This window comes from Geospiza fortis, unplaced genomic scaffold (genome assembly GCF_000277835.1).
Source record: "Geospiza fortis unplaced genomic scaffold, GeoFor_1.0 scaffold81, whole genome shotgun sequence".
NCBI classification, from domain to species: domain Eukaryota; kingdom Metazoa; phylum Chordata; class Aves; order Passeriformes; family Thraupidae; genus Geospiza; species Geospiza fortis.
The window spans coordinates 7,080,072-7,107,668 of record NW_005054318.1 but is presented as its reverse complement, the minus strand read 5'-3'; the positions used below and the strand labels follow the sequence as shown (position 1 = coordinate 7,107,668).

The window sequence follows — 27,597 nt, the reverse complement described above, 5'->3', positions numbered from 1 at the left end:
TTTAATCTTAGTCAGCAGGGTGTGTATATGAGATATGTGCTGCATGAGCTCCAAGAATAGCAGCATTACAAAACATTTGCTGCTTTCTTATTGCTTCTAGGGTATTTTTTAGAGTTTTCACAATTTTCTTATTAATTTGGGTTAAATTGAATACCCTGCAACATTTGGAAATCTCACAGTGTAGTCTTACAGGAGTGTCTTTGCCAAAAGGATTTGGTTAATGTCACAATAGACTGACACTTGAAGCTGAGTTGATCCTTGCATGTGGATAGGACACTCAGCCAGCCTTTAGCACTCAGAAGATTTGCGTGAAAAAGGGCTGTAAGGGGATTCTTTGTTTCCCTAGAAACAAAGTGTCCTGTACTGTCAGTCAGATAGGAGGTAGCCTATAATTGTGGCAAAACAACAGGGTAAATTCTGAATTACAAAGGTGAAGATGTAGTTAGTTATTAAAAGTTAAATAATGAGGAAATGTAAATGTGAAATGCACGAGGCATGTATCTCTGATATTTGTCACTGAGAAGTGATTTGGAGTTTTTGGTAAAGTATCTTTTTGAGCTTTTGTAAACGGGTAGCCTGAAGCTCCACCAAATGGTTTCAAGGGTATCTTTCTCCGAATTGCTTGATAGAGGTCAGTATATTTTCATCTTGGTTTAACTATTTTTTTGCCTGTGAAGTATGATTTATCCTTTAAAGAGCAGAAAGCACTCTTTCACCAAAATCTAGCTTTCTTTAGGAGGAGTACAGTGTATGCTGTGGTATTGTGCATAATGTTTGACTGTTTGGCAGTGTTAGCTGTCTTTTGGTTTAACTAGCATTGAGAGATACCTTATGGCATGCTAATAAACTCCTAAGATTTTGGAGGTGGTTTCATTTTCTTATGCTTGAGTATTTTCTCTGTAAAAAATGAAAATACTATACAATGGTAATTGGTAGTTATTAGCCTTCTCACACCTGGTCACATGTTAATGAGTTCTCTGGCCTCAAGAACTGTTAGGTTAATTTGGAAATTGAGAGAATGAAAACATCCTGGATCTTTCCTCTGAGGTTGACTGCTTTAGAACTTTCAAGTATGATATAATGTAAACTCTTCTACAGTGTGTGCTAGAAATGAGCTGCATATTCATAATTTTCTGTGAATCCTTTTTGTAGTGGTTTATCTTTCTTGTTCAGGATTGTCTGGCTAATTCTTGTGTCTGGACTCTTGTTTTCTGTAGCACTTTCAAAATAGCATAACTGGTAGTAATTGGATAAGAGTGAGGACCTATTCTTCATGAAAACAGAACATTCTGGAACTGAGTTTTAATTCAGGCAACTGGAGGTTTTCAGAACATTTATTTCAAAGGAGAGGATCTTCCTTCCAAACGTCTGCTTCTGGCAGGATGTGATGGGCTGAGGAGGAGCACAGTGCTGGCTGGATGTGCTGGCTGCTGCAGTACTGCACAGGGCTGCCTCTGCTGTGTCTGCCCGTGCTGAGAGCACAGTGGGGCTGCTTGAATTGCTGCTCAAAATGCTTCCCAGTGGAAATGCTGAAGGGAAGGATTCATGGAATTAATTCTTGTTTTCCCTTGCTGCTTGAGGTGTAATAGGAGGCAGTTCCTCATTTATGAGAAGTGTAAGTACAGAATATTTTGTTGTCTGGAAGTCCTTAGATCTTCTAGACATTTTACCATAAGCTGTTAGGGTAATGTTAACATCAGGTTAAGAGAGTACTTGAGACATGTCACCTTTTCAGAGAGAGAGCTAAGAGACACTTGACTACCCAAGAGGAGGTAGGACAGTTGTCTGTGTTATTTGTTCCTCTGATCTCCTTCCTGTATTCCTTGTTCAAAAGCAGTATAGCATTTCCTCAGGAAGCTCTTTTCAGAATTTGAGGTTCTATGAGTGGCAAACTAAAAGTCTTCAAAAAGTAAACACTCTCATGTATCTTCTTTCCTTAATATATATATGTATTTGTGTTAGACTTATCTAAATGGGTTGTCAAATTATGCTACTGCATTTAGGAATGATATGGAGAGTAGCTTTAACAAATGCAGAAGTGAGTTTATGGGAATAGACCAGGCATTAGTTATTCATTTATATTCTGCAGGAGAACCTGTTTTATTCAGAGCTCTTGGAAAATGTTCGTGGAAACTTTTAGGGAATTAGGACAGCTGGTCTAGCAGACTTTGAAGTCTGCAACACAGCCAGCTGGTCTCAAGTAGAGACAGCAACTGTGATTTTGGCTTAGGAAACCCTGTATATATAGAAGATGACTTGATGACAGGCAAGACTCAATAAATCTGGTGACATAACTGAACTTTGTTAACCAGTGTTTGCTCTGTTGGGATTAAACATCCCCCTATGTTTTCAATTAAAACTCATTATTTTTTCCTGTATTTTCTTTCTTTGGAGCAGGAACTTAGTCTGTACTTCTCATTGAGTGTCTTTTGGAATATCTGTCAGAACATTACTTTAACAGATGATTAATTAGATTTCAGCTACTGTATGTCATTGCTGATCTCTAGTCATTGTCAAATTTCAAGTGAAATGTCATCTGGAAGTAAGTCATATGCAAGGCTACAGTAGTTTGGCTCCGAATCCGTCAGTAGACTTTGTGAATAATCTGATTTCCTGAGAGGCTTTGGATTTCTCACTTCATTGGCTGATTCTTTTTGCCTTATAGTACAAAAATAGAGAAGGAGAAAAAAGAGCATGCTAAGCTTCATGGAATGATTCGTACAGAAATAAGTGGAGCTGAAATTGCAGAAGAGATGGAGAAAGAAAGAAGGTTCTTCCAGTTACAGATGTGTGAGGTAAGATTCAATGTGAAATTATTATTATTATCATTATTACTATTATTATCATTATTATTATTACTATTATTATTGTGTGTTTGTAGGAAAATTTTGAGAAATGCAATTGTTTAAGAGTAGCTGTGATATTAAAGGGAAATGCCAAGTTATTTGTTGACTCCATTTGTGAAAAACATTTGTTTATTATCCTGATGGGCAAACTTTGCAGGAAATTTAGATATTTTCTAATTTCACTAAACAGCTAAATTAATGCAAATAAAACACTGAGAGATTATAATAAATCAGTCTTTACACCACTGTAAGTTATTTTAAGCCCTTGATCATTTTCTGGATTGTTCCCTGTCCTGACAGCTGTTGCGTTATTAGGAGGAGAGGCTCTAGTCTAGCAGACTGCTGGGTTGGTACAGGAAAAAAGTGCTAGGGATGGAATCCAGTTGTCTTTCAAGTTGTTTCAGAATGTTTCTACTTCAAAATCTCTGTGATTTTGCAGTATGTTAAATCTGATGTGAATATTTTCGTTTCGAATCATTTAAGGATATGTCTGGTTCTGTGGTTGGGAATTCAAGTTGCTGTGTTCTTTTTTAGTACACATTAGCCCAAAAATACACCATGGGTGTTTCTACTGCCTTTCCTGTGATGATGATAGCTAATTTGACTCATATGCCAGCATAGCATAACTGCAGTTGTCCTGGATATTACTTTTAGTAACTATATGCACTCATACATAAGAGAAAAGTTTCACATTCCTATACAGAATCAAACTAAAATGTTCAAAACTGATTAAGGGATTTGAGTAACAAATAAACATATGGATGTTGTCAGCTAATTGCCCATCTGTATCCTTCCTAAGAAACAACTAGGAACAGTTGCTTCTCTCTTGCTGTGTCACAATAAAGGAAGAGTTCACTTTAGTCAGTTATAGTGATTATGAAGGGTGAATTCCGTGAATTTGGATTAAATTACCTTAAATGTGGAATAGCTGAAGTGTATCCTGTATTTCTTGTGATTTTAAGGAAAATAAGTTTATACTCGGTTACCTCTGAATAGTCGTGGAAGAGAACTTTGGTTTTGTTTTGATAGGAAGTCAGAAGGGTGACATTGAAGTTTTATCATAAGTACAGACTAGTTCTCTATAAATTATGAAAGTGAACTGAATACCAAATGCCTAGAGTTCCATTTTAAATTAACAGGAGCTGGAGAGGTGATTATTGTAACTAAATACTATCCAGTGCACATGTCTGCATTTAGGCTTGTCATTTGTTCACCTGAACCGGCATAAGAAGCTGCAACATTGAAAGCTAGCACTTAGATGCTGCTTTACTTGAGCTGATTTAAAATATTTAGGGCATATTGTGAGAACGGGAACCCAGATACATTAGAGCATCATTAAGAAGACATTCACTCCTTTGCTTTGAGGTCACTGGCTAAGTTGGGGGTTAAAATTTGTTGTCATTTAATGGACAGTTAAGGACTATGATATTTGATCAATCATACTTCTGCTTGCATGGCTGACATTTTATGCTATGATATTCAAGGGAGGAGCTGCCACTTAATGTGGACTTTGATTGTGCCTTATGCAAAAGAGCAGTAATTACACTTCTTTTGCTCTTGACAGTAGATTAATTGAAAAATCTCTTGCTAAACTGTAATTTGTTGTAATTACCATGTATAAGGATTTGATACAAGACAACTACAAAATCAACGGGCAGATTTCAAAACTTGTTAAAATAATCCCTCACTATTTATTTATTTTAGCAAACTGCTTTCCTCCTTAATGACATCTGTTTAGTAATGAATTAACAACTAGTGAGATAAATTTTTAGATGTGCTGCTAGGTATAAGAATGAGTTCCTAAATGTATTCACAAACCCTTTCATGCTTTTTCTAACAGTGGCTTTCCTTACGAGCCCCAAAGGGTATTCTAACAATTTGAACAAATCATAGTGAAATATTCTCACAGGATATCAAAAGTCAGCAGTGACAAGACTTCTTTTCGTGTGACTTAACTCTTGAAGCCACTTTTTGCTGCATTTTCTTTTAGCTTTTGTAAATCTGTGACTGTTAAAACTTGTTGAAATATAACTGAAAATAAAGTGTTTTAAAAAAACCCCTCTAGCAGTAATAAATAATTTGTTGTGTGAATTACTGTTTTAACAGTACCTGCTGAAAGTCAATGAAATCAAGATTAAAAAAGGAGTGGACTTGCTTCAGAACTTGATCAAGTATTTTCATGCTCAGTGCAAGTATGTTTTACTTTTCATAATCTCTACACTAACTGGAACAACATTTTGTTTTCAGATTTTGACATCATCATAACACTTTTGTAGAATTTTTAAAAACTTAAGTTTCAGCTGTTCTTGCTGATGTCTTTTGACAGATTGCTTTTGTCAGATTAGTTATAGCTATTGTTTCTATATTCTGAAACATGTAATGAAGTCGAACTTGTTATATTGAATATAATTGAGTAATACTGAACAAGAATTTGCCATGTTTATAAACTACTCTTGAAACAGGGCTTTTAGTTTGATCTATTACTTAGTGGTCCATTAGTTTTGTTGGACTTCCTTGAGTGTATCTAACAATGATCTAAATTAATTATGCGCTCAAGAAAAATAAGTTGCATAAGCAGTGGAATAAAAGTATATTGAAAGAGTCACTCTTTTTCTAGTTAATTGGAGGAGGACCCAGTAGTAAAACGCAGAGTTCTCATTAGAATTATGTGCTTTTGCTATGATACTGTTACAAATCTGTCATGTAGCAATGAAGTCACAGCTATAAACTTGAAAGAGCCACTGCTAACTGTTGAAATCAGTTAAGTTTTCATCTTAAAACACCAGTCTGCATCTATGTATTTTTTCCTTAATACCTGTGTTGCTTTTAAAATCAGTTTCACTTGTAGTGTGTCATTAATCTGTTCTGTCCATTTAATACAATTTTGGCAATGCAAGTGCTGTGTTGCGTTGTCACATTCATGACTGCTTCTCAGAGTGAAAATATTTTATGTTGCAAACAGTGCAGCAATATTTAATCAAATATGCATGTAACTGTGATTTCTTATCATTTATTTTTTAAATCTCAAATTAATTTTTTAAAGAACTGGAATACTTGGCATAGACAGCATTACTCTGCCAATTCAAAATGCATGTACTACAGAAAGATGTACCATATTTCATAAGCTTACTTACAGAGCATAATTAATGCTTGGGAAACAGAGGGGTTTTCCTTTAGTAAAAAGATTGCATCAGACATAAAATTATGTGGCTTCAAGAAATCACAGTTATTTTATATGGAGCTTTTGCTGTTCTTCAAGTGAATTTTACTTGTTCTGGGCCTTCACAGAGTGTGATGAGAACTTGTATTTGAGGTGAGAATGAGGAAGAATTATGTGGCAATGGATTGTGGTGGTTCTGAATCTAATTGGGGATTTTGCATGTTAGAGTAAGCTATGATGGAAATAAAGAGGTGGATCAGTCAAGGACTAATTTTAAAAAGTTTACTATTTTGAAGTTTATGGCATGGCATAATAATATGCATGTCTTACTTTGGCAACTTTTAAAGTAGAAAATTCAAAGTAAATTTTCATAACAGCTGGCTTTTTGCTTTTCTTTTTAAGTTTCTTTCAGGATGGGTTAAAAGCAGTTGAAAGTCTCAAACCTTCAATTGAGACGCTCTCGACAGATCTTTATACAGTGAGTAGCAACATTTCATGTTTGTGTGGTAAATTTAGTTTTCTACAGTAGAAGCATGGTCATTTTGGTTCAGGTTGCCTGGCTGCTTTAATAGTCAGCATTGAAGATTGAGAGTAGATTGTTGGTAAAGTCTTGTTTTAATATGACATTCAGAAGTCTTAGTTTGAGTTCAGGACCCCACTGTGTAAAATGTTATGAAAACAGCCTTTGCTCAGAAGTGTTTATTAAATGGAAAATAACATGGGATTTCAAATGGAACACAAGAAAGCAAGAACATTGTGAGGCAATATCAAAGCCTTAACCCAGCAATATCCTAACCATTATCAAGTTTCCTGAAAATACAAGGGAAAATAAACTGATGACATTATCTTTTCTTTTTGCATTCATTCTCGCTGAATATTTCTCAAAAAATGCACCAAGCAGAACATTTGAAAGACCTGCATCAAAAGTTTAAAAAAAGTTATTTTTAACCTGTGTTTTTCTCCATTCAAGATTAAACAAGCACAAGATGAAGAACGAAGACAATTAACACAGCTCAGAGATATTTTAAAATCAGCACTCCAAGTTGATCAGAAAGAGGTGAGTATATAAGATGGTTTAACTTTGGAATACCTATTTTAATTACTTGTAATGTAATGTTAATATTCAAAATAAGGTTATTTTAACTTTTATCAGACATTTAATTCCCTTTGTTAATTCATTTGTGTTTTGAGGCTGATGTTGAATGTTTCTGACAAAGGCATTTTTTACAAAAACGAATGCCCTCTAAAAATATGAGACTTACTGAAAAATAATTTCTTTTCATTACCAGTGTTGTAAAATATTTCAGATGGTGCACTGTTGCTCAAACTGAGAATAAAAAAACTTGGGCAGTATCAGAAAGACCATGTAGAACCCTATCTCACAATATTATTCCAAACTGTATAATGATTATGTAAAACTGAACTTCAAATCCCAAAACACCTCGGCAAAAAATGACAATCAAGTTTGGTACTCAGCTGCAAAATGCCAGTGTTCAGATGTGCAAGAGCAGGGTCAGTTTGGCAATTCAATAAGTTTTTTTTGAGTTCCAATTATGATTGCCATTAAACTTAATGAATTCTGGAGTAGTCTCAAACTCTGATCTGGAAGTAAGCATCTTTTGTATAATGTAATCCTAAATACTGGGTCTACTTTTGTTTCAGAATGCTAGTGCCTCTTCTTCATATAAATAAAAGCCAGCCAGCTTCCTTTGTGTGGCTGCTGGGCCATGAGTGAGTGATGAATGAACCACCCTCCCACTATTCAGATTCGCTTTCTGAGTGGGATCACAATGAAATTGTTTAGTCTGCAGAGCTCAGACTTCCTTGATCTTTTCTGGTCTTGCTTTGATCTTCTCATAAAAGTTATGGTGCCTCCTAGCTCTTACTGGTGACAGATGATGGTTGTTGAGCAATGCAGTCTAGTGAAAGGTGTCCTTGCCCACAGCTGGGGGCTGGACTTGATCTTTAAAGGCCACTCCCAACCCAATCCATGTGATTCTGTGACTTGCAGACAGGCATTTGGAATGGTCTCGAACACTCCTCACTTAGTTACCTTGGGAAGTTTGTGATAATGACCATTGTGTACAAAGTCCTACAAGATCAGCAGGCCCTTCCTTAGATTCTGCCTGGCATTCAGGACTCATTTTGCCAAAAACTTCCAAATTTGAGCTTGGTAGAATGAGACACTAGGGAACCTCGTGGAAGTGGTGACTGCTTTGGGTTAGCCATTGATTTCCCACTCCCAAGAAGGAGCCTTTACTGTTTAGGGTGTGTTAGCAGGTGTCCTCTTTTAGTTGGGTCTGTGGCTTTCTTGGTTGCTGGGGATATCTATCAGTAATACTGTTATTAAATATATATGGAAGATGTGACAAGTACACATTTTTTCACATACTCAAAAATTAATAATACACATACATTTATTATTTCTACTGAGTTTGTGACATTTAAAAAAACAAGTATAAAAAGTGCTTTATGCTGTAGTCATTATTTAGTAATTCGTCAAATGTAGATATAGATGCTTACCTGCAGAACATGAGAATTACTATAATTATTTTTAAAGCTTTTTGAAAACATCAATTAATCAGTGGGATGCCAAAGAGTTCTTATATAATTTACTGTACAACCCACTAATATTATTCTTGTTGCACTGTAATTTTCTTTACTATAACTGATTTCTTTTTCCTTCCTGAAATGCATTTACATTTTGTGACCGAAGTCTAGGAGAGTAAGTGTTACTATGTTTTAATGAAAATAGTGGCATGATTTACATTCAGATTTCAAGAAACTGGATTTTTCCTCTGAGCTTTTGTCTGTTGGCATGAAAAGACTGGTTCTTTCTCCTCTTTGGTGTATTTTATTACCCCCCCAAAAAAAAGAAAAAAATATTATCAAAAAATTTATCAGACTCTTCTTGGGAAAGAAAATTCTTGTAAGACAAATTGGTGATTACCTTTGTACTTTCTTTTGGAAATTAAATCCAGTTGCTTGATTTGATGTTCTTGCAAGATTTTGAAGATATATGTATTTTTAATTAAAATGCACTTCATGTATGAAATGACAGAATGTTGACAAACATTGTTCCTGTAACGTTTAAAAAATTTAACACACACAAGCACTCTTAGTGAACCTTTTTTTTGTTGTGCCTATAGTTTTGTTGTGCATAGTTTCTTCCTGCACACAACTTCATCAAACCTGGTTTGTATGGAAACTTTATTTTTAAATGTCATTTTGTGTACACCTTCATAATTTTTAATTTTTAAGCTTTTATTTTTCACATGTAGAAGTTCTACAAGTTTCAGGGTCAACCTTAGAGTTGTATTGCCTTAACTGTTCTTGTTCCCATAACCTTGGGTGAGGTCACCTCCTGTGACTGTAGTGTTTAGATTCATTTCTGCTTCTTTGTTAGAACCTATAATCTATTTAGACCACTGCAAAATAGGATAAATGTTGTATTTCTTGACAAAAATTATGGTAGTTTTGCTATAGGAGAGGCTGCCTGCAGGGGGTTCTGATAGATAAGTCTTTTGGAGCAGTTGTGAGGCTGTAAAAGGGATAGGGATAGATCTCTGGAACATCCTCCTGGCAATTATCCTGCAAATGTCAGAGACGCTCAGGCTCTGGAAAAGCTATAAGAGCTTTTTTTGGCAGCTTTACACACAGGAATGATCTAAACAGTCTAAAAATCCCACTCCCTGGGAGCTGTGGAATGGCTAGCCAAAACTTGTTGTGTATAGGTTGAAGTACCTTGTAGGAAAAGTTCTGTTATGTTCACGTAGTGGAGCTGACAAATAGGATCTCAGAATATCTCTTATCAGTAGTCACAGAAAATCTTTAGAGAATACTGTTTTCACATTTCTTTCATTATTAGCTCTGCTGTTCAGGTTGACTTAAAAGTTAGTATATCTTCATAGACTTTGGAAGAAAGAGTTTCAAACCTTTCTATGGTCAGTGAAGTGATTCACTAAGAACATGCTGCAAATTTTAAATGACTCACTTATTTTTATATGCCTATCTACATTTCAAAGTTGTTAAAGTGGTCAAAGTTCAGTTCCCTAGGCTTGAGTACTTCAGCCTGTTCTGATTTTGTTATATTAAGATATATTTAAAATGACAATACTCTGCACTAGGTGTGCGTCCTCTAGCCTGCAGTATTCCATTTCCTCCCATAGGTAATGTACATTGTTTCTGCTTCTCCAATAAGACTATTGGGTCTGACCCTCTTATCTGTGATTTCTATCTCTGTTTTGTGTACTATGCAAACCAGAAATAAAGGAAGATCCTTGGAGTGCCTGCTTATGGAAAAGGCATGCTGAAAGGAAGGATATTAATTGTGGTGGTGATTTGCAGAGTGGTTACTGTCTCTTAGGAGCTGGATCAAAATCATGAACTTCTTGTCAGACAGCTGTGGAAAACCATCATTTGGCAATCACATTGGACAGTATTGATCTGGACATGAACTGAACTGGGAATTTAAAATGAACAATATGTTTGTCTTTAAGATCTTTTCATGAAATAGTATCAAATTTTTTAGATCCTGTTCAGAGTCATGAATGTGTGGAAATACACGTCAGCTGCTGCAGCTTCCTCTCCTGCTGAAATGAGGCAGGAAGCTTATATTATTGGTTTGCCAGTTTGGCCAAACACAGCAGCTGAGCATAAACAGATGAAAGGAGGTAGCTGAAATGAGGCAGAAAATAATGCAGAAAAAGTAGCAGCACAGACTAATGGGAATGGTACTATGAGCAGGTGTTAGAGGTCATCAGTAATCTTTACATAATTGAGGATGGGGAGAACTGAAATTAATTTCCTCTCAGGCCTCTAATCTTGTGGATGGAGTTCCTTTACTGGCTAATGGGAGGCAGAGATCAAGGCATTGGTACGGCACAATAGGCAGTGTCAGATCAGATTTTCTTCAAAAGTCAGTAAATGTATGCATGCAGCAGTTTTTAAGGAGTGACAGGAATATTTTAAAAAAGTTGTTCTGGCTTTATGTTGTGCAGAGTGCAAAACCAAATAATTATATGTAAACCAACTAGAAAGGAATGATAAACAGACTGATTTAAATCTAAAGAGATGCTTTGTCAGGCAGAGACAGCTAAGTGGTAGTTCTTTAGGCCTTTTAAAAGCTCAGATGGTGTTGTAGCTACCTGGTATGGCTTCCTGGATCACTTGCTGAGAGGCAGGGAGAGGGCACAGGTTGCTTCTCTTGAAAAGGAGCACCAAGGAGTGCTGCAGCCCGTGCAGAGCTCAGCTCATGGCTCTCAGGACCACTGAGCTCCTGCAGTGTATTCAGGACGAGCCTGAAATCCTGCAGCTTGGAGGTGAGGAGTCCTAAGCACTCTAAACAGAGGTGTAGGTGGGAGCTCTGTCCCTACCATCATGTTTAGAATTGCTCATAGTCATATGAGTGAGCTGCTTTGTGTCTTTTTTCCTTACTATACTTGTATTATATGCCATATATAGCGCAAGAGTAATTATGTCCATAGAGCAATGACAGTGGAAAAGAAAAAAACGAAAATTTGAAGTAATAGTCACTGTTACTGTGTGCATTTATAAGTCCATTCTGTCAGGTTACTGCTGTTAATATGGTATGACACATCAGATTCCTCCTTTTCAGGTTCTTATATTTCAAGTTGGACTCTTACAGCAGTGGGTCCTGCCTCTGGGTAGTTCTGAGAGCAGTGAGAAGGGTTCAATTAATCCTTGTTTCTTCCTGTCTCAGAATTCTACTTTCTTCCAGATATTTTGCTTTAAATTATTCTTTTTTGGAAATGGCTTTTCAGTTTTCCTGTATGACTCCTGAACTATGTTTCCAGGAGGACTCTTCTGCTTTTCAAATTGATGTATGCAATTATCACGTCTTCAAATTGATGTGTGTAATTATTTTTTGAGTGGAAGAGTACACTAGGAATTGCAGGTAATAATAGTTTTTAGTGTTCGTATATTGCTGTGTTTACATGAGTTGGAAAGGCCACTGCTCAATTAAGTTTTGGGTTAACACCCCTATATATTAAGGCCAAAAGTAAATATAAATAAAGGCAAGTAAAAAGATTTTGGCAGGTGCTGATAATGGATGCTTCTCAATTTTTTTTGTGTCCTCTGAAAAAATAAATGGATCTTGTTCTATTTTATTGAGGAGGAAAATTGTGCTTCATTTGGCCTGTTGGATTAGAGCAGGAAGGAAAAGCTGTGAAGCTCATTAATGGGGAAGTAGTTTAGTTGAAAGTGTGGAATGCATCACAAATTGCTGTTGATTATTTCAGGATTCTCAGATTCGCCAGAGTACAGCTTACAGTTTACATCAGCCTCAGGGAAACAAGGAGCATGGCACTGAGCGCAGTGGCAGTCTGTACAAGAAAAGTGATGGGTAAGTACTGCTGCAGTTTGCTGAGAGAAATATTAGGTCCTAAGAGCTCAAGAAATGTAATACAAAATATGTTTAAAACTGTCACCTTTCTTTTTTCTTTTTAAACTAGAATCAGAAAAGTGTGGCAGAAAAGGAAGTGCTCAGTTAAAAATGGTTTTCTTACAATTTCCCATGGTACAGTAAGTATTTGTTTACAGTATTTTATGTACATGGTTGCTAATACAGAAAGGCAAGTTATGCTGGTCTATATTTATGATTTGGAATTAGCTAGATTCCTGATGCAGTGTTTTGAATATGAGGGATATATTTTTTAAGGCAGCCTTTTAGAAATATATTAAGACATAGACAGTATCTAAAAGTACAGCTACTTTAATGTTCATGACTGTTACTGAGAAAAAAAGGCTTTTTTAGTGACTCAGTTCTTGTAAATGTTCATATTTTACCAGGCTATCTAAAAATACAAATTCTAACTTTTTTTTTTTTTTTAAGATATGGTTGGACATTAAGCCATTTTTTAGATATGAGTTAAACAACTTTTTATATTTGCAAGATAAACTGAGTGTATGCTGAATTGGATGTCTCCCCCCGATTTGCTGCTGGTAGTCTGTTAGCTCCTTAGGATCCTAGGAGTGGCTCTTGGGGAAAATCAAGTCTAAGAACAACTTCTTCCAGAATGACAAGAAATAGAGAATTACAAATTCCTCCTTATTCCTGCTACCAATATTTGAACATATTAGCTATAACTATTAAACATTTGTTAAAATTTTTTAAAACTTTATACTTTCATGGTTTGGACTTTTTGCACTTTGCCTCCAACTTGGTTGTGCTTTCCTGTAGCATTTTTTATATTGTTTTCCCTAAACTTTTAAGAAAGTTTCTTGAGGCAAAAAATAACTCAGTGTCAGTATTTCCCATTCTTGGTCTAATAAACAGCCCTGTTTCTTGTTCCTGTTATGAACTGTTCTGTTCTTCATCCTGTTATGCCTGTTGCTATGACTACAAGTTGACCCTGGCAGCAAAAATGAATCAATCTCTCATTTGTGCATCTAAGCATAAGCTGCTGCCTTCAGAATTGATAATTAGGAGTTAAGGGGGAGTGTAAAGTCAGGCCTGCAACGCAGAGTCCTTACTATGGCTTTGGAATTGTCCACTTGTTTATGCCTCTTCTCATTTGGGTGTGTAGGAGCGTGTCTTTCTCAGAGGGAAGTCTGTCGGTGTATTCTGTGCTGGTGTCTCCATGTGCTGTGATTGTGCCTGATGTTGGACATGCTGTACTGGTACCAGTAGGAATGTAGCTGGGAGAGCTCAGAGCGGGCAGAGGCTACAAAATCCATTTGTGGAGCAGAATTTGAAAACTTCCACTTGCAAGTACAGTTACTAAGTCTATCAAGATACTGTTTTCTTCTCTTTTTATAAGCTGTCTACTAGATGGTCTGACATTTTTAGAAGCAGTATGTTCCCGCTGAAATCAGTAGAGCTGTAGCTGAAAATCATTCCTAAGGGAAATATTCAAATGTGAATTTAGATAGGTGCATTTCACAGATTTGGTCTCAATGTTTTTCTATTACAACATTAGAAAAGTCGCTTCTTTACTCCTAAAAGGTATTTTCACTTATTTGCTTACTTCCCCCTTATATATTGATGACAGCTTTATGTAAAAAATTAATTATTGTTTCACAGACACTGAAACAGGTAGAAGTCATTTTTGTTTGTTAAATTTTTTATAGGCTGCTCTGAATGTCTTCTGAGAATTTCCAAGCTTCTCAGGATCGATATCTCCTGGTCTCTGAAATATGATGTATTGTTCTCTCATCCCAGCAGTTCATCAAAATCTCAGAAATTCAGTTGTCAGTTTTGCTTTCTTTATCAAATACAAATTTGTAAATACTTCTCCTTTAAGGTCTAAGTATTCTTCACAGCTTTCTCTTCTTTGATCATGTAGCCTCTCTTTATGAGGGACTACTTTGTCAGTCTCTAGAACAGCTATCTTCAAGCAATTGCAGGTTCTTAAACTGGCCTGTCAAGTGCTCTCCTGATGGATGGAGAGAATATGTTTGGTTCTCTGTCAGTCACCCAGCTGTGACCCTGTATGTTCCTGCCTGCATTGGCATATGTACAGAAGTTAGACTTTTAGACAACTAAAAGCTTCAAAGAAGTCAGCATTTGTACATTTAACATACATGGATGAAAAAACAATGATAGAAGAAGATTGAAACATGTAATTAGGAATTCCTAAGTCCTTTCCAGATCAAGAAGTCCCAAGGCAAAAAGATTTCAGAAACATCGGACTCCTCAAAGCTGGATTTGTGTTTAAAGAAGTTTCGCTGATTGTTTGCAAAAGAAAGAATATAAGAGACTCCTTATCGAAACTTTTTTTTTTTGGTCTTTCTTTACTGCTGAAAACCTTACCATGATGATTAAAGGCAAATATGAAGGCAAAACAATCGGAGTTCTTCTTTTTACTTTGAAGTTGATCGCTGATACCCGGAAGAAATGCATGATGAAATCAGCCAGCCAGTCTGTTAGTGGACGTATTTGCTCATGCCTTTTGTAAAATCAGCTCTATGTCTCCTGTATTGTCTCAGAGGCCTAACTTTTTGATTCCTACACTTCGGTTTGTTGCTAGAACAGCTTATAAGTCAGTTTTGATGGATAGAGGGTTACCATTTTTGCAGGAAGGAACATGAGTTGATGATCAGGTCTGTGTATGGCATGAAAGGTGGCAGCACTTTTCAGCATGTTGGCATGTTAATGTGGGTGCCCAAAAACTCAGCAGTAGTCTGCAATTTAATCAGAGACACAATCAGGAAAGTAAATTTCAGAGGTTTCAAACAAGTAGTGTAATATTAGTTGCATTTGTTAGTCTTTTCCATGTCTAGTGTCTCCTAATCCTGCCAAGTGTCTGAATCAGCGTGGCTAAGGAGCTCACACAGCCTTACCTCCCTTTGTCTTTAAGCTTCAACTTCTCTCCAGGCAGCACCTGCCATGTGATGGAAGTGTGTTGTCCACAAGCAGCGGGCACAGGCCGGGGAGGCTGCTGGAGAAAAACCGTTAGTCAGCTGCAGGATGGAAGCATGAATCAGCCACATGCACATGGGTTTTAATACCCTTGTTAATGCTGACTTCAGGTTAGGAGTTCTTCAGATAAAAGCTCAAGAATATGTATGGATTCCAAGATCAGCATATTTGCCCAGGATCTGCTATTAATGTTGTAGCCATTTCTTTGGGTTGCCAGATTGTGATACTGAGTTCTTCTGCTGCATTCTCCTGTCCCAAGGGACAAGTCCTGTGGGCATTGCTCCTTCAGACCCCTCTAAAGCATTTTACTGCATTCATTTACAGCTTCATAAGTTAGAGAAAACTAATTAGGTCCCAAATGCACTTCAGATCCAAAGTCTTGGGGCAAGGGGATTTTCTCTTAAACATGAATTGCATTTTTACATTCTGATAGAGCCTGTGAGAAAGGTATATATGAGTTGCCCAGTGTCTATATAATTAATAATTTAGAAATATTTTTATATATTTATATATAATTTATAACTAAATAATTAAAACTGTATGCACTTTTACTACTAAAAGGAAGGCTGGAATTGGAAAAACTATTTATTAGGCAGAGAATGCAATGCAATTGTCAATAAATTGTCATCTTGCTGCCTCCAAAACCTCTCTTGGGTATAATTTGTTTTACATTGCCCAGCAAGTGACCTGCATATTTATTGTTTCAAAGCTTGCATGACTTTGTTTTGTCTGCTGCTTATGCTGGGCAAAGCATGAGCATACTATTTTTCAAGGACACCATGCTTTTTTTTTCCCCTAACAGGAAAAAAATACCTAATTGTTTCCTTTTTTATTTTTGTCCATGCTTTTGATTTTTTTTTTAACTGGTCTGCAGATATAATGGTACTGTTCTTTTTTGGCCAGCTATATTATTTTATCAGATTGTTTCAAGGGAATCTGTAATCTTTTGACTTGTCCCTTGTTTTTTTTTGAATTAAATGTTTTCATCAATAAATTTAGATGAGATTGTGAGAATATCTACATTTCTTATGATTCATTGCAAGTTAATAACATTATGTAATAGTAGTAGCTTCATTTGGTAATATTTTTGTTTAGATATTTAAATCTCATTTTAGCAGCTTGGTCTATAAATATTGTTAGAATACAACAATAAGTGTGGCAATGAGTTTGTGAATATTGCTATCCTTATAATAGTTATTTCCTAATGGTTTAATGATGGTTTAATGATTTTTTAGATATTATTCTCTAGAGCAAAGGTTGACTAGTTAAATCTGCTTTCTAATTTAATTATTCTAAAAGAAGAGTGAAACTAGTTAACAATTGTAGGGAGTGAAAGCCAATCCTCAAGTCAAGGTTGCAAACAAATGTTTCTAGGTCCTACCCCAGGTCTGTAGCACAGGTAGGTTCAGGGAAAGAAGAGTGAAGAGGTGCTGTTTGAAAAGTTCTTTGTAGCCTTTATGAGTCTTTCAAAATGCAGGTTCCTTGTGAGTCTTGCTCTTAGTAAAACACTGTCACTTTCTGTTCAAAAAGAAACTGAAATAGCTGAGAGGAACTTGACTAGAAAATATATGTCATTATAAAATATACATTATTTCACTAGATTTTTTAGTAATCAGCTAACTCCGTTTACTTTTTTATGTTTTCTGTAAGACTTCCCTGTGAAAACTTACCTTCCTTCACTTAGTTCCCTTTAGTGACTTAAAAATTTAGCATTTGTTCTTAACTTAATTTGGGGACCCCTTAAAGGCATTAGCAGAAGTCAAAATAATTAATTATTGAAAACGAAACAAGTAATTTTTTAAAACTAAATGTCTGAGTTTTAGGGGAATAAATATAAGGATGAACCTGTCTCTTTTTCATACCCAGTTCCTTCAGGTAAGTTTTCCTGGTTAGTTGTAATTAAAGAGATTCTATCCTTTTTCCTTTCAAAATTCTAGTGTCTATCCAGCTACCAGTAAACAAAATCATCAAATAAAAGTAGCTTATGAACCATGATGTGGAAGAAAACATGAATGAAAACCTGGGGACCTTAAAAATTTAACAGCCATTTGTCAAGTCTTTTTGGCCAGCGGGACATTATCCTGTGCTTTCAATCTGCACCTTTCAGTCAGTGTGGGTGTACTAAAATGTGTATGTTTTATCTTCAAATAGGCTAACCGACCTCCAGCAAAGCTCAATCTGTTAACCTGCCAAGTGAAAACAAACCCTGAGGAGAAAAAGTGTTTTGACCTCATATCACGTAGGTTTGTTGTTCAGGTCTTTTTATTTGCAGCTCATAGCAGAATTTTGCATTATTTCTGTAGATGTGTCAGTAATCCACTAGAACATTTTTGCCATTGTAGAATGCTTCCCTTTATAAAAGGCCCTTCCTATGACAATTTGACCTTTCAGTTATTTTAGCATAATGCAACTAACTGTGCCTGTTTCTTTGGAAAACCATTTGTATTTAAAAGCTGTCTTCACTTCTTTTTTCTATTTAATTTTTTGCTGTCTTACAGCACAGTAACTATTTTTTGCTATGACATCACTCTTCATACTAAAAATATCCTAGCTCATCATCTTGAAAAGTTAAAACTTGTGCACAAGATCAAAAGGTGCTTGTTAAACTTTTTAAAATTTATGTCTGGTGGTTGCTATGCAACTGTGAAGAAAATACTAAAAACATTTTTTGGTTTTATTATTTCATAATAGATAGAAAGGTGAGATAAAGAATCTACACGTTAAACCCACCAAAACAGAATAATTTTTGGATCAGAACGGGATGATGTGAAATTGTGTAGTAGAATGTTTCCCTTGCTTTCTTACTAGGATATTTTACTGAAATATGTATCTCAAATTAGCTGGGGAGAAGAATATGAATGTATTCCTCATTTGTTCCTTTATTGAAGCATAAAATTCTTCTGCATTTGTAAATGTAAGCTATGCTGCTTATGTGAGTGGACTCGAATGCTTGTGTGCAACATACAGCTGATTCATTTCTGCTCAAGCAGCTGGGCTTCCCTGTTTGCTTTTGCACTTTCTTTCTTTGTTGATGACCGTGTCATGTTTTGCCCAGTGTCAGCTTACTGCAATGTTATCACACACTTGAAAAGGCATAACTGGCCTCTCAGCCTTCTCCAGATTACTTTTTCACTTTGTTTTACTGTAAAGTAAAAAAAATTCCTTGTTCTTTACAAAATGGAAATTGCTGTATCATGGCAAGATAAAAATCTGTTAATGTAGCACTTTCCTTTCTGTTCTTTCATATATCTTCACTGTCTTAATATTTTCCATGCTTGTAGCTATCTTTTAATACCTTTTAGCCTCAATATTTTTCAAACTTTAGAAATTTTTATCTTAGAATATATTTGCGTGTAGCTTTACCTCTGTTGTTCTCATCAAGTATTCTCACTCCAGCTCAGTCATTAAACTGTATCATATCTTATTCTTCATAGACTTACAATGTATTATGCTTTTTTCTTTAGTAGTGCACTATAATAACAATGCTTAGAATTAGAAAAGTAGTAGTAAATTAAAAATTATGAGCTTGGTTTAATTGAAACAGATTTGGGCTCATGCTGGTTGTAGTTTGGACTTTGTGTCTGGCTGATATTTTTTGAAGTTTGTGATTATTGGTTTTTAAGAGCTCATTTGAACTCTTTAAGTCTTTCTTACATACACAAATGAACTCAAATATGGACTCTATATTTTACTCCCCTCCCTCCCAGCAGAACTCTGTATTTGTGATGATGAAGTTATATCCAGAACATGGAACATTTCCTTTGCTCTCCTGCTGCTTGTGTGATAAAAGCACAGCCCTGAAGAAAGCAGCTTCTGTTTAAAATGCAGCAAGCCACCTTGTGTAAACACAGATGTAATCACATCTGGGAACTGTAGGTAGTAAGGTGAAACTTCTTAAATGGACTTTTTGTCTGTCAACACACTCCAGTGATGAGAATACAGACCTTAGGAATCAATTAATTTTAGATTTCATTGAGAGATTTCTGCAAGATGAGTTTTTAATAACTTTTTTTAATCAATATGTGAATTATTTATTGTGCAGACGACAGGACATACCACTTTCAAGCAGAGGATGAACAGGAATGTCAAATGTGAGTTACTTTGCTAATTTTATTGGTGACACTGGTGATCTACTGAGACTTACTTTGAACTTTAGAAGTGCCATAACACTTAATAGCAAAATATTGCTGCCATTTTAGATGGACATCTGTGCTACAAAACAGCAAAGAGGAAGCTTTAAATAATGCATTCAAAGGAGATGATAACACAGGAGAAAATAATATTGTCCAGGAACTGACAAAAGAAATTATATCTGAAGTCCAGAGGATGACTGGAAATGATGTTTGTTGTGACTGTGGAGCACAAGGTGACTCAATTAAGCATATTTCTAATTGGTAAAAATTCTTTGTCTCATGAGAATCTTTAAGCTAATGTTTTATACTTTCACTTTTACTCATTATTTCACAAAAATTATACACATAGTAGAATATGCTAACAATTTAATGGAACTACTTTAATAAGATTGATTTGCTATGTGCTTATTATCAGAGGGGAGAAAAGTTACTAAGAAGCTTATTTTTCTCCCACGTATTTTGCTAATTGTAGCTTTTGCTTACATAAATAAAATGAACTTACATAAAATATGGGTTAATAATGTAACGTTTAGGTAAAATTGAGCAGCCCTAAGTTACTTGAACATTTTTTAATACACCTTTTTTCTTTTTATTTTAATCATGTTTGACTAAGTGAGACAGGGAATATGTCTAAGGCTATACTCATTTTGAGAAGAATGCTCCTGCTGACTGTGGTTTGCAGTGTTGGTTTTCTTCATCAATGAATTTCTACTTTAACCCTCTTCAAATTATTTTTAAAATCCTGCTGTTTCTTGTGTTCTTTTATATTGCAGGGGCACTGCAGGACTTTGGGTTTTTTCATGTAAAAGTGTAGCTGCAAACATCTGCTCAGATGCTGTGTGCACTTTACAAATCGATAGTTACTTCCAGCAATAAGTACTGTATAGGGCTATGGGAAGAGTCAAGCCTGCTGTCTTAAAAAGGACAGTGTAAATGGCAACTAACAAACCTTTATCAAACAAATTAATTGCTAAGCTGTCTAAATCTTCAGAAATCAATTATTTGGCTAGAAAATAAAGGAATAATGTAGTAAATGCAAAATACCAGGAGAAAAGACTTTCAAGGGCTATGAAAGGAGAGGGATGAGCCTTAATGTCTTTGAAGTAGTTGAGTGAGAATCTTATAGTGTGGGCTGTGTGTGCACTTCTGAATCACTTCTGCTTCACGTGGTTGAAAGTCTATACTTGAAGTACAAAAGAACCCCAAGCTGTAAATGTTGTTATTTCAGTTTAAACTGCACCTGTATTCCCAGTTGAGAGTGTGACACCATTATACTGGTGGTGGGAAAATGCAATTCTTGAAAGTTGTTTGAAGAATGACAAACTGGAGTGGTTAACGGGCTCCCTTGGATAGCAATGTCTTTCACAAAAGTAAAATAAAAATTCTCCTCTTCACTTCTTTCAGCATTAAAAAAGATCCTGGATTTTTTTCCTGGTAGAGTAAATGTAAAGACATAAATTAACAAAAAAAATTAATCAACAACAATCTTATTTTCCAGAATTTCATTTGTGTATTCTACATTTTCTAGATGAAATAATTGCATGAATAAATTTTAATTCTGTGGGTGCCTTCTGTTTCAGATCCTACCTGGCTTTCAACAAATTTGGGAATTTTAACTTGCATTGAATGCTCAGGAATCCATAGAGAACTTGGTGTTCACTATTCCAGAATGCAGTCACTTACATTAGATGTGCTGGGAACATCTGAACTTCTGGTAATCAAATTGCTTTTATTAACTTAAAAATAGTACTGTAAAATACTTCTAACACAAGTATATTTTTTGTCACTTTAGCAAGACGTTCTCACCCTGAAGTTGTCTCTGGATAAACACAATTTAAGAAAGCTTAATTTTTGAAGTCTGTTGGAACCTTCTGGAACATAGTGTCCTACTGTAAACTTTTTCTTATCTTCAAACTCAAATTAGTAGAGGCTTAGTATTTTTTGTGTTTTCAAATCTTTTTATCCTGAGTTGCTTTTTAAAAGAACACAGCTGTTTGACATATAAATGTGCTTCAGATTAAAAATTGGAGGACTTTTCAAATACTTAACCCATTAATTATTTAGCATTATTTTAGAAGACAACTTTAATCCCCAAAGGAAGAAAATGTATTCAGCTTCACTACACAAAGAAGTTACCACTTATCAGCTGCTCCATGACAGTTCATATGTGTGTTCTTACCCAGCACAAAGTATTTGCATTTATTGTATGAACTGGTGTCTTGATGGATTATTCTGCAGTTATTTGTTCATGTACTAAATCCCAATTGAAAATTCACATCCAAAAATAGTCCCCAATCTGTTTGTTATTGCTGACATAGCAGCAGACCAAGGAATCAGAAAGAAGAGGTCTCAACTCTCATTTTGCCTTTTTCTCCCCTTGTTATGTGTGTGGCTAATAATTGAACACATTTATTAATTGAGCTGCGGGATTTTGTTTTTTAACAGCTTGCAAAGAATATTGGGAATGCTGGATTTAATGAGATTATGGAATTCTGTCTTCCAGTTGATGAAGTGGTCAAACCTAATCCAAGCAGTGATATGTAAGTAAAGAGCCACTACTTCTGGGAAAGGCAGGCATTTAATTTAATATTGTGAAGGGGCTGTGCCATTGTGGTTTGCACTGGCAGGCCATGGAAGATGTGTAATATCTTACTTATGGTCTTATAGCTGAGGAGTAAACCTTTCTTCGGATGCTTTGCATGTCTGTTTTATTGAGTTTTATCTGACTGTACCTACTCTAATAGTAAGGAATATCTTACCAACTCTTTGAATCATGGTTTGTGGAAAAGAAACAAATTAACTGTGACTTGTTGGGAACCTTAAAGTCATATAAGGATAGGGATTAAAACCAAAGCAATTAATTTTGTGCTATTTGAAAACAAAATAGGAATTGTAATAAAGTGCACATTTACTTGAAAGATACAGAACAGCATTTAGAAACTACACCTAGGACCGAAGTCCGTGTGGAATGGAGACAGAACATTTAACTGAATTCCTCGAAAGCACTGAACAGTGATGGCAGAGATACAGCAAGGACAGCTGCCTACTTGGTTGGATACTACTCATCGTGAAAGAGCTAGTAAACAATGCAGAAACAAACCCAGAAGAATTGGCCCTGGATGAAGCTGATTTTACATTAGGTGTATTTTTAGCATTCTGACAAAACCAGTGTTAAACAAAGCAGTTTAGATAATTTTGGACTACTACTATCAATAATAATGCAGAGTATTAATATTAATAATTTAAATTACTAATAATTTTACCATATACTGAATCCATATAGTAAGAACACTTCTAAAAATCTGTATTTAAAAAGATAATTTCGTTTGATACCTCTGCTTATCCAAATTTGGGCTATTTTTTTTGAAATGAGATCCTGAATGCTGTCAAATGTTTTATGAACAAGAGTTATCAATTTATTCAATTTATTATTATTTATTGGGGTTTTTTTTTACTTCTTGCCCATTACATACTTTCTGGATGATGAGGTATGACTTTGTCAATTGTCTTCTGTGCAATGCTGTGTTCATCCCAAGAGCTGCTAAGTTATGACTTTGGGAGTCAAGCAAGCTCCTGCTTTGGGAGGCAAGCAAACTCCTGCCTTGGAGTAATGGGAAGAGGAGTAGATGTGTTACTGGGCATCAACAGCAGAAGTGATAACTTGTGCTGAGTCAGGTGGACTAAGTTTTCATCTTGCTTTAGAAATGTCACAAAAAAGTCCAAGACATCCTCCCTGTTACAGTTATGGTGAAGAGTTTAAAAAACATATGCACTGCTGTGAATTCAAATTCAAGGCCTGGATAGTGGTGTGCAGAGGTATAAGATAGATTTTTTTTTTAAATTTTTTTTGGGGGGTATCCCATGCTTTCCATCCCTTTCCAGCATGTGTAGGAGCACCAAGTCAGGTAAACATAAACCTGCAAGGCAACATAAACCAACATTGTGAAGTTTTGATGTGTCTTCTGTACATAGAGCTGGATAGTCTTGATCTCAACATCATCACAGATTTTGGAGGAAGAAATTCGTGGTCCATCTTAATATCAGATATTTGATTCATTTTCTGTAACTACATTTCATACTTGAAATATGAGACTGCATGGTTACATGCATATTTAAAAAGAAACATTATCATAATGAAGGATTTCAAATGACTTGCATGTATTTATGGAAATTATAATATGTATCTTCAATGGAAAGTTATAGAAGTAAATCACATTCAATTTCAGGAATGCAAGAAAAGATTACATTACTGCCAAATATATTGAGAGAAAATATGCAAGGAAGAAGCATGCAGACAATGCAGCTAAATTGCATGCTCTTTGTGAAGCAGTGAAATCAAGAGACATTCTTGGATTAGTTCAAGTGTATGCTGATGGCGTGGATCTCACAGAAAAAATCCCACTGGCCAATGGCCATGTAAGTGTTGTAAATTTTATTAGACAAATTGTTGTATGTGCAATATGCATTCATTAATTAAAAATTATTTGAAATAATATCTGAAACACTGTTCTGAATGCATGTCATTTTAATTATGTAATTTAACAATAAAAAAGAAGATACTAAGTAGTTTAATTTAAAATTGTTTCCAAGTACTATCTTATTTTTAATTTATTAAAACATTAAACATTAAAGCATTCAATAATCTATTAGTTTTCAACCCATTTATTTATTTATTTACTTTAAAGGAACAAAAGGGACGCAGTAAGTCTTTACAGATGTTTTAATGGTAGAACATTTGAATATTTGGAAATTACATGTTTTATTTGATTTGATTAATGTCTTACTAAAATTTCATCTTCAGAAGAAGAAGAAATAAATATCTTTTTTCATTTTATTCTTAGGAGCAAGATGAAACAGCACTGCACCTTGCTGTTAGATCAGTTGATCGAACATCCCTTCATATAGTTGACTTTTTAGTGCAGAACAGGTAAGTATGGAAAGCTAAATATTGACATTGCTTTTATGTAAAGTAATATAAATGCTAAATAAATACAAATATAAAAGTACTAGAGCTGTATTTGCAAATGTAATTTTATTCTTTGAAAATCTTCTAATTAGAGTGGCTTAATAATATAGAGTAGGAACTTATGCTTAATTACCGTTCTTCTTTCTTGTACTCCAAAAGTGGCAATCTAGATAAGCAAACCTGTAAAGGTAGCACAGCCCTGCATTACTGCTGCCTAACAGACAACGTTGAGTGCCTCAAACTGCTGCTGAGAGGGAAGGCTTCTATTGAAATAGGTAAAAGGGTAATGTGTACTTCAATTTCCTATTTGTCATTGCTTCAGATAAAAAACAGTGAAGTTGGAATAAGTGCATTTTCTCCTCCATTGTTTATCATAATTCTGTAAATCTTCATTATTAGAGAATCAGTATTCACTATTTGTTTCAAGTTTAAAATTGACTTATATATTATACTTAGTTTTTAAACAGGTTTAGATTTTTAATTGCTGTTTTGTTGTCAAGTTATATATTGCCATTTCATGGCTATCATTCATATATATATATGGCATCTTGAATTGCTACTGCTTGTCGTGTTCAGAGGGTTGATGTGAGCTGGACCTACCTATGAAAGAAAGAGATGAGTTTTTGAGTGTGTTGCTCTAGTACTTTATTATGCAGGTTTGTCTTTAGTAATGGACGTGTTAATCGTGACACCTCTCATCATACATTTCTTTTTTTGCTGTAATATAGCAAATGAAGCAGGAGAGACACCACTTGATATAGCTAAACGGTTAAAACATACTCACTGTGAAGAATTGGTGAGTATTGTGTCATTCTGTGTGTGCATTTCGTGTCTGATCATTTAACAGTTCACAGCTGAATATTCAGTGAATCTATTCCAGATGCAATAATAGTGTAATAGAAATAGTTATATCCTCAGAAATACTCATATGCTTACATAAAGTTATATGCTTTTAAAAAGAGAACAATATTTTTCTTCAGATGCAAGGGAGTAGTTGAGTCACCTTTCCTGGAGGTATTTAGAAATGGTGTAAATATGGCACTCAAGCTATTGTTTAGTGGTGGATGTGGCAGTTTTGGGTTCATGGTTGAACTTCATGATTTTAAAGGTCTTTTCCAACCTAAATGATTCTATGAATTGAAGTGTCTGACATCTCCTTGAAATCTAATTACTAAAGAACTTTTTATCAGTGAAGGCCTTGATGAAGGCCATTATCTTGTTGCCCAGAGAAGTTGTGGATGCCCTATCATATTAGGAGGGTCTGGGCTTCTTAATAAGTCACTCGGATTCAAGGAAACTGCAATTGCAGTTAATTTCTTTGACTTGCAATCTCTAAATCAAAGCAAATACAAAGTGGTGCTTCTTGTCAGAAAACGGAGAATGGATCTACAATGGTTAATGACATGTCTAGTTACTTTTGATTTATTTGTGTTGTATTTGGTAGCACAGCTTAATTTAAATTTACTTCAGTGCAGTAACTTTCCAGATTGCTGAAATCAAGATTCTTCCTATTTGTGGACTTTGTTTACTTTCAAATATTTTGTTTGAAAATAAGTACTGCCTATTGCATAAGTGTCAACAGTCATTGTTTTTTTTCCTTAGCTTACTCAAGCACTGTCTGGAAGGTTTAATTCTCATGTTCATGTAGAATATGAATGGCGGTTACTTCATGAAGATCTGGATGAAAGTGATGATGATGTGGATGAAAAGCTACAGGTTTGTATCAATATTATTTTTCTGTACACATGTATGTGTAAGTGTGATGTTCATAATGATTTCATTAACTTTGCTTTTTACTATAGGTATGAAGACATTGTGAAATAAATTTCTGTAGTGAAATACCTTAAATTTTTGTTTCTGGAATTATAGTTGGTCTTCTTTTTCCTCTTAAAACATGACAATGCGGTGCCAAATTATTAGCCATGTGTTATATATTCTTTTCAATCAAGTCAATAGTTGGTTTCAATATATCAGGAATATTTAGATCTGCTGACTGTGAAGCAGATCTAACATGAACTGGGAAAATTGTCTTTACAATAGAAGGCACCTCACACTATCTCCTCATGTTTATGAAATATCTCCAATCAATGGCTCTAACTTTAGAACAGTTTATGCGTTATTTTGTCTTCAACTGAACCTGTGCATTAAATAAGCTGCATCCATTAACAGCAGGGTAGGGTCTTAATTCTGAATCTTCACGTATAAAATAATTTTTGATTTTCATTCTTTTCATACCTGAAATGTCTAGTGGAGTTGTGGCACTTTTAGGTCCAGAATCGCAGAATGGTTGGGGTTGGAAGTCTAACCTCCCTGCTACACCAGGATCACCTGGAGCCAGTTGCCCAGGACCATGTCCAGATGGCTTGAATGATGGTGATATTGCAAAATATTTCAATAGCACAGAAACTTCATTGCATTTTCAAAATTTAATTTCCCAGTTTAGGGCCCAACTTGAACTTGTATTTATGCACCTAAACACACAGACAGGTAAAAAACTACTGTGTTTTGACACCTAAAAATGGCATGACTTTGTAGAGGACAAGTAATTTGAAATTATGTATAGACTCCAAAATACTAATAACATCCTGAAGCATTCATAATTTGAAGTATTCCATGTAAGTATTGAACAGGATTTTGTTCTTTGTGTGTGTATGATGTTCTAATTGCTTATGCCTTTTCTGCTTTCCTTATAAAGTACAAGGAATATATAATAGGCTTTATATTAGTCTTCAGATGTTAGCACAATGTTTTTTGAAAGTAGCTAACAAAAACCACTTTCTCCTCTGGATAATGAAATTTTACTTTTTCCTTCTACAACCTTTAGCATTTTAATACTTCTCTTGCAAAATCCCTCATCTCAACTAGGGCATGAATTTCTAACACTAAATTGATAACATAAAGCCAAGTCTTGTGTGTTGGGTTTTTCAAAAATATTAAAACCTGACAGTCACAAGTTCATTTCAATTACCTTCATAGAATCTCTTTAAAATTGTTCGTTCTTCAGACTATTAAATTGGCTTAAATGTTTTGGAGACTAATTTTGAGATCAGTAATTCCTCTGTTGCAAAAAACCATTTTTACAATAGTGTGTGTGCATAGGACTCTTT

At 35.1% G+C, this 27,597-nt stretch overlaps 1 protein-coding gene across 4 annotated transcripts in view; it reads left to right on the top strand.

The window, feature by feature from the left end:
* Positions 1–27,597, top strand: part of ASAP2 (ArfGAP with SH3 domain, ankyrin repeat and PH domain 2) — a 66,304-nt gene that overhangs the window by 21,282 nt on the left and 17,425 nt on the right. For 3 of the 4 annotated variants that reach the window (XM_031056457.1, XM_031056455.1, XM_031056454.1), the window contains exons 5-21: positions 2,666–2,795; positions 4,953–5,038; positions 6,409–6,484; positions 6,977–7,063; positions 8,723–8,731; positions 12,270–12,373; positions 12,483–12,552; positions 17,543–17,630; positions 19,434–19,482; positions 19,591–19,757; positions 21,105–21,238; positions 21,970–22,064; positions 23,751–23,940; positions 24,366–24,451; positions 24,650–24,765; positions 25,219–25,286; positions 26,093–26,206. In XM_031056457.1, the coding sequence (XP_030912317.1) occupies positions 2,666–2,795; positions 4,953–5,038; positions 6,409–6,484; positions 6,977–7,063; positions 8,723–8,731; positions 12,270–12,373; positions 12,483–12,552; positions 17,543–17,630; positions 19,434–19,482; positions 19,591–19,757; positions 21,105–21,238; positions 21,970–22,064; positions 23,751–23,940; positions 24,366–24,451; positions 24,650–24,765; positions 25,219–25,286; positions 26,093–26,206 (1,669 nt within the window). The remainder of the gene's footprint in view (positions 1–2,665; positions 2,796–4,952; positions 5,039–6,408; positions 6,485–6,976; positions 7,064–8,722; positions 8,732–12,269; positions 12,374–12,482; positions 12,553–17,542; positions 17,631–19,433; positions 19,483–19,590; positions 19,758–21,104; positions 21,239–21,969; positions 22,065–23,750; positions 23,941–24,365; positions 24,452–24,649; positions 24,766–25,218; positions 25,287–26,092; positions 26,207–27,597) is intronic. The other variant, XM_031056456.1, reaches the window with a different exon arrangement.